Source organism: Argentina silus, assembly GCF_951799395.1.
Source record: "Argentina silus genome assembly, chromosome: 18".
Lineage (NCBI taxonomy): Eukaryota > Metazoa > Chordata > Actinopteri > Argentiniformes > Argentinidae > Argentina > Argentina silus.
The window spans coordinates 14280514-14290513 of NC_139672.1; the positions used below are offsets into that span (position 1 = coordinate 14280514).

The following is a 10000-nucleotide window of genomic DNA, read 5'->3' on the forward strand; positions in this document are numbered from 1 at the left end:
GGGAAGATTTGGCGAGCATCGAAAGCTGCAGATTTGAAAGAGTTCGTAGTTCAGGTTATGAAAAGCACAGGGTTAGGTTATTGTGATGTTACTAATTTCAAAACCTTTGTCAAAAAGAGTCTCTCATAATAACAAAACCTTCTTTCTTTCCTATCTTCGAAAGAATCAAAATAATCAATCAATTACAATATTGGTTAATTACTTCAATTTCTTTATCGATTTTACCGAAAATTATAATCAATAAAAAGCTGTGAGTTTACATGGCGTAATGAGGATGATATAAAGTATGGAAGTGCTATGATGATTTCTGTCATCATAATGCTATCTGTTATCCTATAGAGTTGCAATCTTTCACTAGCTTTTTTTATTAATATTATTATTATTATTATTTTTGTTTTTGGGGAGGGGGGGATTGTATTTATTACAGATTGTGGAAGTAACAAAGTCCATATATATATATATGTTTTTATTCTTACATAACAACTAGCTTGTTTTAACAGTGCGTCACTTTATAGGCCAACAGAATAAACCAACAGATGTGGAATGGCGGTGTTCTTCTGCCTAACCTCTTTACGTGGGGCTCTTGATGAATTGCGGCGGAAAAACATTGACTGGCCTTCATAAAATTCATCTCATCTCTGGATGAATTTGTGGCAGATACTCATGGCTGATAAGACGTTGACTTTGACGTGACTTTCCTCCCCTGCACAGCAGCCCTCCCACAGACAGGGGGCGCTAGTGATCAGAGACGACGGTGACGTAGAGCGTACAGTAGAGCACCAACCTGGCTGATGGTACTCATAGCCCTCATGTAGCTTTCGTTTCGCGAGCGGTATTGAGGCGAGGAGAGGAGGGCTTTGGGGTCCAGGAGCCCTTGGGGGAGGGGGTCCAGGAGCCCTTTGGGGAGGGGGTCCAGGATATCCAGACTCCTATTGATGGAAACTTCACTCACCGCCCGCAGGTAACTGTGGCTTCGGATCTGCAGCTTCGGAGAGTGTTCTGATGAGATCCTGAGAGAAAGACAAACCCCACCACAGAGGTCAACTCAGAGGTCAAACAAAACAGGTAAATCCTGATTCAGGAGGTTAATCATAATCTAAATCCCAATCTGAAATAGTGATTATTAATTAGATGCTGGAATTAGCCAAAAGCTACTTCATGCAGTGCATCTAAAATAAGGCCCTCTATTACATTTTACATGAAGTTTCTCCTATAACTGTAATAACACCGTATTAACACTGTAATAACACTGTAATAACGTAAAGATTTCAGATCACGAATAGGAGGTGCAGCAATAGACAGACATGCTCAGTAAGTCCACATTCACGTCGGAACTAAACTCTATATGGTTCGGAACTGACAGTGTTTCGGTCACACACTTTCAACAACACCTGTGATTGATTCCCTCCTTTCCATGCGTGTTGGTCCACTCACCCCCTCCTCCATTATACATGCCTGTCTGAAAATAGCCCCGTGGTTTCATCTGCTAACGGAGACTCCATTATGCACTCTGCCTGGGAACAAGTCGAGCGACCACGGTACTGGGGAGGAAACAGCTAAACTCACTTCAGAACGCCCACGCCATCGTCACTCTCTCTCTCTCTCTCCCTCTCTCTCTCTCTCTCTCCCTCCCTCTCTCTCGCTCTGTCTTGCCCCAAGTGACAGACAGACAGACAGACAGACAGGCAGGGAGACAGACAGACAGGCAGGGAGACAGGCAGGGAGGGAGACAGGCAGGGAGGGAGACAGACACCTCGGCTAGGGATAGGAGCTAGACAGTGGTCGGGGAAGCCGAGCCAAGCAGAACTACAGCTAGACTAAAGTGGCCTCCTCCTCTCCTCTCCTTCGTCTGTACTGACAAGGAAAGGAGACATGGGAAGGGGGCAAGGAAAGGAGGCCACTTAGACGACTGAGGCCCGCCCCGTGGCCGACTCTGCATGCTTCAGATGCAGCTCCCACAGAAACCGCACTATACTCTGTTCCAAAAGCCTTCCGGGAGACTCCAGACTCCAGACCCAGAACAAAGGAGGTAGAGAAGAAGGGAGAAGGAGAATGGTAGGAGGAACTAAGTGCTCGGAGGGGGAAGCGAACTCAGTGGTCGGTAGCTTGAGGGATTTGGTTATGTATGATGTCAGCCACTGATGTGGAATGAGACAGTATGTTTCATGCCTTTGAGTGGTCGTCTGTCTCATTGGCCACATGCGCCCCCCCTCTCCTCTCCTCTCCATTCTTGACAATAGCCTCCCTTTCAATGTGTCTTTCACAACATCAACTGTACTCAAGTGATGATGTAACACATGTCATCTCCGGGTTACGCGGGTTACCCAGGGAACGGTATTCACACAATACACTGTCGTAGATCTCGTGCAATTAAAAACACGAACACGTCGTGTACGACTACGCCGGGCCTTCGCCGTACACCTCGTGATTAAAGACACACACTAAAGGTAAAGTCACTCGTTGTTCTGGACACACACAGACGAGCGCTCGGCGCTGCTGCGCTGACGTGGGAACGTTTTTCATGTCTGGCTGCCAAACCTGCTCCCACTGAATACAGTTGAATAGCGTTCCATTATTTCGCTTTCAAACCGAATGCACCTAAGACAGCACCAAGAGCACTGTGTGTTAACGGCACCGTGGCTGACCTTTGTAGGGGGAAGACAGATTGGAACATGTCAAAAGTGTTCCGACACGAATGCAGCACACATCAAGCTACACTTACAGCTATCAAAATAATTACCATGACATCACATCATCATTAAAACACATTAGAAACTAGATAATTGAATCAAAATGATATCAACGACATGATACCTCTCTCTCTCTCTCTCTCTCTCTCTCTCTCTCTCTCTCTCTCTCTCTCTCTCTCTCTCTCTCTCTTTGAGACAGATCCTATTCAAACAGCAGGGAAATGATGTTTGATGATGTCAGCGGCAGCAGTTTTAACACAAGTCCCCGGGCTAATGGCAGTGATTACTCAGACCTTCTACTGCGGCGGTTATGGTTAATTAAAGCAGGGTAGGCTTGGTATGATTCTGGGACGATGCTAATTGATATTGCTGCTTCTAGCTAGCTTTGTGTCTGTCAGTGGAGGCTGGTGGAAGTAGAAATGGGAGGACGGGCTCATTGTAATGCATGGAACGAAATATTTGTGTTTGATATGACATTCCTCATTCCATTCCATCCATTACAATGAGCCCCGTCCTCCGATTTCTACCTCCGCCAGCCTCTCCTGGTCTCTGTCCATCTATGGACCCATGCACTGTAGCAGTATCTCAGCATGAGTGAGAGGGGAAAACAGAATGTGTCAAAATATCATAGTCCGTAAAATAATGATATAAATGAGGTCTGCAGGTGATAAATCAGACACCGATGTGTCGATTAGGAAGGTGATTTATGGAGTAAGTGTAGAGGCGCTGGGCCGTGTCTTCACTTGGGAGTTGCTTTAATGAATGAATAAATGACAGCTGTTCGGCCCAGAAATGTCAGAGTGAAGCTCAACATAAGGAACAGGTGTGTGTCTCTACATTATCAGCTATAGCCCTGCCCTAAGATACTCCTATAGCCCTGCCCTAAGGCACTCCTATAGCCCTGCCCTAAGACACTCCTATAGCCCTGCCCTAAGACACTCCTATAGCCCTGCCCTAAGACACTACTATAGCCCTGCCCTAAGGCACTCCTATAGCCCTGCCCTAAGACACTCCTATAGCCCTGCCCTAAGACACTCCTATAGCCCTGCCCTAAGACACTCCTATAGCCCTGCCCTAAGACACTCCTATGGCCCTGCCCTAAGACACTCCTACAGCCCTGCCCTAAGACACTACTATAGCCCTGCCCTAAGACACTCCTATAGCCCTGCCCTAAGACACTCCTATAGCCCTGCCCTAAGACACTCCTATAGCCCTGCCCTAAGATACTTCTATAGCCCTGCCCTAAGATACTCCTATAGCCCTGCCCTAAGACACTACTATAGCCCTGCCCTAAGACACTCCTATAGCCCTGCCCTAAGATACTCCTACTCCTATAGCCCTGCCCTAAGACACTCCTATAGCCCTGCCCTAAGACACTCCTATAGCCCTGCCCTAAGACACTACTATAGCCCTGCCCTAAGACACTCCTATAGCCCTGCCCTAAGATACTTCTATAGCCCTGCCCTAAGATACTCCTAGGAAAAACAATCACTATTGAGTCTCAAGGTGAATCTCACCCCAACAATGTTGTCTGTTGTACTTCTTATCAAATATGATCGATTTAGTTGGCCTGTTACAATGGAATCAATCTATTTCCAAAGTATTTCCAAACTTTTAATCTAGATTGAACCGGATTGATCCAAAATCTGTTTTTGCGATCAAGAATCAGATCTATCTGGCAGATTTTTGGTAGTATAGGGGAAATCAGCCAGCTCGATCTGATCCTGGATAGCTTGGATCTTTCTGATCCAGATTAAACTTTTTAAAAAACTGGGCCCCTTGGGGTCAATTAGGGACATACGTCAGTCCAGTATGTCAGCAATAATCCACACACATCCAATCATCCAATCCACAACTCAACAATAATCCCAAATCCCATACAGAGGAGAAGGAGTCTTACTGCAAGGTGGTCATCTCGGTCAGAGACGGCTGGGTGGCCTTCAGGTAGCTGGCCCTTCGCTGCTGGACCTTGGGCGAGGGTTTGGGGCTCCCGTCCGAGTCCCCGCTGTCCTCCTCCTCCGCCATGGCCTTCACGTAGCTCCCGCTGCGCATGCGACGGCACGGGATGTCGTCCTCCTTCCCCAGCGGCGAGAAGCCGCTCCACTCGTCCTGGGGCACCTGCACAGGCGGGCGGGACAGGGCGTCAGGCACCTCGGCGGTGGAAGACGCCCGCTTGGCGCCATCCATCCACCCGTCCATCAATCCGTCCACACACCCCCCAGTCCAGCTCCAGCGTCGGTCACACCACATCCAGCACAGTGAGATTTTCCGCCCACTCTATTTCCCATCTCTCTCTTTCCCTCTGTCTCTCTCTCTCTCTCTCTCTGTCTCTCTCATTTTCACTCTCTCTGGTATTGAGGGAAAGCATCATTAACTAATGAAGAAGGCTGGTGTGAGTTTGCTTGATTACACTAGGCATGCCTTCCTGACAACCTTGGCATCTGTTACCGTGGAGACTCCTCGGAGGCGTGAAGCTTTATCAATATGATAGTGTGTTCACTGCCCAATATGGTGTCTAGGCCGAGACAGGACTGTCAGTGAGAGATTGAGCTAGCCTGACACACGTAATAGGACTATAGAGACAGCCTAAGCCTAATTAAACCTAATCCTAGACTAAAAAGCATCTTCAATGGAGATTCACCATTGACAGTGTGATTTAGTCCAGGACTAGGCCTAATCTTAGTCCAGGAAACCAGCTGTTACATGTACTGTAAGTGTGCTGGTGAGGACGAGTTTAGATGGAAGGAGAGATCTAATGAGTCACTAATGAGACTAAACTAATGAGTGTAACTAACTCTCATAGTTGATCAACTATTAATTCTATAACATCCTCCGATTCCATATGGCCGCCACGTCGAGGTCTACAACGGTGTCTTTTCACGGCCGTCTAAAAGTGAAAGCGAATTCCAACTCTGTGGAATAAATAAATAAATAAATAAATAACGAGTTACCAAAGAATCGTATTAAACTTCCAAATCTAAATGGATGTACAGTGTTTCGGTACGCCGTATCAAGTGGGAAATACATCCATCCGACTCAATCGAGACAGTAATACATCATCTTCCAGTGGCACGTCACCGATCCTATGTGACAGGCCCGAGACGGAATTCTAAACGACTTCTGAGACACTAACTTGGTGCTGTTAGAGGAAAGAGAATCCCACTCATCTCCAGTCAGGGTAATTACATGAATCACTCCTGAGTCTTGGGTATCTTGGGATATGGGGGGGGGGGGGGGGGGCGTGATGGGGGGGTTACGGGGGACGACGGGGCACAGCATGAGCTCAGCAGAGTACAGTCAGTGCTTAGGCCTTGACGTCAGAGCCACAGTGAGCAGGGAGGATATAAAGGGTTATGTGGAGGCTGAGTATTAGCTAGCACCGGCTGCTGCGCTGCGTGCCCACACAGGCGTGGTGAGGCGTGGCTCCACACTGGGCCGCGTCTATCTACATTAGCTAAGCTACGCACAGCTGCTGTTTCTTTCTTAGATATCTTCACAGAGAACAAACGCATCTGCCTCCTGGCTCACCAGCTACAGCAGGCTACACGCTAAGCTGTGGCTTCTCACCACTTCTCACAGAACATTACTGTGTTTCTGGGTCTTTCCAAACTACGTTTACTTACGCTCCTTACATTGTATATATATATATCGGTTTGTGTGGAATGTTTTGTCTGGGAACATAAAGCTTTACTGAATGGAGCACTTCCAGCCACCATCGTTGTACTGTAGAGGAGGCGATGCTTTTCAGTGTGTGAATGCAGCGCTTTGTTGATATAGCTGACGGCCTTTTAAAGAGGGCTTCGTTAGTGTTTATCTAACGACCGTGTTTACTGTGGACAGCTTGGCCTTTAAGATCTCCATGTTTTGCAGGCCGTGGAACAAATCATTAATGAGCTACAGTAACAGAATATGTCAGTAATTGGGTCTGTGTGCGTTTGCAGTAATTTCCATATAACTCAAAGGAGGCAATAAACATGGCTTGATCCGTTATTTCTGGAAAAGAAAACGGCAATTTCTAAAGGATGTTTCGAATGTTACCTACGTACACGGCACTTGAATCAGACACATAATTAGTCTCCATTCACTTTAATCACAGCTAACCCAACCTGCAATTCCTTCCTGTTGGCGGGGGTTACTATGGTAACACGCGCACTAAATATACAGCTGGAGACGGAGGCTAGCTGTTCTTCTTCGTGTTGACAGAGAGGACGAGAGAGGAACATGTGGACAACATCAGCGGCCAATTAGCCCTGTGCATGGGTATGTATGTGTCTGCTGCCCAAACACACACACACACACACACACACACACACACACACACACACACATACACACACACCCATCCAGTCTGTGTGATGCGTCTTGTCATTAGTACATCTCTACGAATACCAATGACGGAGCAGCATACGCACACACACACACACACACACTCACACACACACACACACACACACACACACACACTCACACACACACACACACACACACACTCACACACACACACACACTCACACACACACACACACACTCGCACACGCGCACACCCACACCCACCCACCCACCCACACACACACACACACACACACACACACACACACACACACACACACACACACACACACACACACACACACATAACAGCTCAGCTGCGTCTCAAAGCCTGATATCATCATCATACATGTTACAAGTTACACATGTAACCAATTATACATATAACCAATTATATTTGTCGCCAAATATATATGTAACCAATTATACACTGAATCAATAATACATGTAACCAATTATACATTGAACCAATATTACATGAATACAACTAATTTAATATTCCATGTGTGTTGAATGCATAGCAGAGCCATAGCTGTACAGCATTTGGCAAACCTTGTTAGAGAGTTAGAATTGTCATGGGTGCCATGTTGGCACCAAACCTTGTTAGAGAGTTAGAATTGTCCTGGGTGCCATGTTGGCACCAAAATGGAGGATGGTTTGCCAAATGGCTGTGGCCCTGATGCAGAGCACCTATTCACGGATGACCAACGGCATAACGAGGAGGAGGAGGAGGAGGCATCGTCAAGTTTGACCTAGTGAACAGAGCTTCCATACAATCCACAGAGACATCATTTATACAAACATTCAAATCTTACCGGTAGTTTTTTTTTTTGAGTGCACACTTGTTGGAATGTTTAGGTAAATATGTTTAATCTGTGCTTGCACAGTGTTGAGCAAACTGTCTCTGTTTTATGAGCGGAGGTTAAGTCATAATACATTTGGCAAAGTCATCACACTGAACTAGACAGGAATACATATTTACACAGCAAATACGCACACAGGCATGCTTAAATTGACACGCACACACACACACCACAAAATTATTAGGAAATAACCAAACCAGGGAACCCAAAACTAGGAAACGTATGAAATTAAGAGGTTTATAAACAGGAAATAATGCCAGTTTGTGATGGGATTAAATTAAATAAAAATTAATAAATAAATTAACGTTGAGCTGTAGTGTAGAAAGTAAGGCCGCTAGGTGGGTTTCGCACTTACTTACTCTCCAGAACTCAAATGATAGTGGGGGGCGTCTCCAGAAGGGGGGGTGGGGGTGGTGGGTAGGTAGGGAGGGGGGTGGTTTTAAAAGGAGAGAGAGGGGGGGGAGTGGTGGGGGGGGGGGGGTGTTTAGAAATTGTTTACCTGCAAGAACTGGCATGTTCGGTCCTGCTGACAACCCTCAGATTTCACTAGCGCTTTAGAATCTAAATTAATCGACGCCTTCTGGTACACCTGGCGAGCCCTGCTCACCGTGAGACTGGACGACCAAGCGCTCTTCTTCACCAAGTGGTGATGCCCCCCGCCCCCGCCGCCGAGGCCGTCCACGCCCAGCACGCCCATGCCCAGCCCGCCGGGGAGGCTGGGGCTGGCGCAGGACGTGGCGGAGGCGTAGCACTTGACGTCGTTGTTGGAGCGCGAGGTCTTGAGCGCGTGCTCGCTGAGGGTGTTGTAGGCCTCCATGAAGTACTGCGACTGGGATTTGTCGGGCCCGTGGCGGCCCATGGTCATGACCCCGGAGGCGGGGCCCGGCTGGTACAGGCACGCGTCCCGCTCCAGGTTGTCGTCGGAGCTCCAGTAGCCCGAGGCGTGGCTCCCGCGGTGCTTGGGCTCGGCGGAGCGGCAGCGCTCGCGGCTCTTGCTGCGCTTGCGGTGTTTGACGAGGGTGGGCGGGATCTCGCCCTCGGGGCTGGCGCGGCTGCCGTTGACGCTGCCCTGCTTGACCTGCGACCCCTCCAGGGAGTGGGACTTGGTGAAGAGTTTCTGGACCGAGTGGACGAGGTGGCGGATCCTCCCGGGACTGTCGTGGTTCCCGCCCATCCCCACCACCCCCATGCTGCCCGGGCCCATGCCCCCCATCCCCCCCATCCCCCCCATCCCCCCGTACACCGCCATCCCCCCCACCCCCCCCACCCCCATGCTGCCCGGGCCGCTGTTCCGCTGCTCCAGCGCCGTCCTCTTGTACTGCAGCGTGTGGTACCCGTCCCGCGTGAATGACGGCTGGCGCTCAAACTGGTCCATTAGACTAACGGGCATGCGAGCCGCCATGGCCTTACCGGGCACCATGACCCCCCCGCCGCCGCCACCCCCGCCGCCACCCCCGCCTCCCCCGTAGGGCACCAGGGGGCCACACTCGTCCTTCAGCTCGTGGTGGGACTGGGAGCTGTAGTGGCGTCGGGGGAAGGTGCCGTAGGGGACCACGCTGCCCATGCTGCCCATGCTGTCCGACTGGTAGCCACTCCGCTGGGCGTAGTAGGGGTGGTCGGCCGGGTGGGGGGGCGCCGCGTCCATCTGGCTGATCAGGTAGGGCTTCCTCTCGGCCGGGTGGTGCCCCATGCCCATGCCCATGCCCAGGGCCATGGGGTCGTAGGGGCTGGGGTCGCAGGCCATCACGTGGTGGTGACTGCGGCTGCTGGAGAGGCCCTTCATGGTGGCCGGACGCAGGCGGAGGGCGGAGGGGGGAGGGGGGAGGGGGGAGGGGTCGCTGCAGATGATTAGCCTGAAGACAGGAGCGATGCAGACTGGTGGAGAGAGAGACAAACAAGAACAAAATCATTAAAATCATCTTAAACTCATATCATACGAGACAGTGTCTCATACAGCATTGTTGCTACAACAATGTTATTATAGTAATAACAATGTTATTACAAAGATATAGGAACAATACACATCTACTGTATATTCTGTTCCTCAATCACTGCTATGGTACGGCCTAGAGGAGGCTGGTGGAGGTAGAAATCGGAGGACAGGCTCATACCACTCCT

At 49.4% G+C, this 10000-nt stretch overlaps 1 protein-coding gene across 1 annotated transcript in view; it reads right to left on the bottom strand.

Annotated features, from left to right (window-relative positions):
* dlgap1a (discs, large homolog-associated protein 1a) overlaps positions 1-9665 on the bottom strand; it is a gene marked incomplete at both ends in the record, with an annotated part of 25979 nt that extends 16314 nt beyond the window's left edge. The window contains 3 exons of the mRNA XM_083690553.1: positions 785-1010; positions 4591-4808; positions 8382-9665. Of these exons, the coding sequence (XP_083546679.1) occupies positions 785-1010; positions 4591-4808; positions 8382-9665 (1728 nt within the window). The remainder of the gene's footprint in view (positions 1-784; positions 1011-4590; positions 4809-8381) is intronic.
* Positions 9666-10000: the final 335 nt, after the last annotated feature.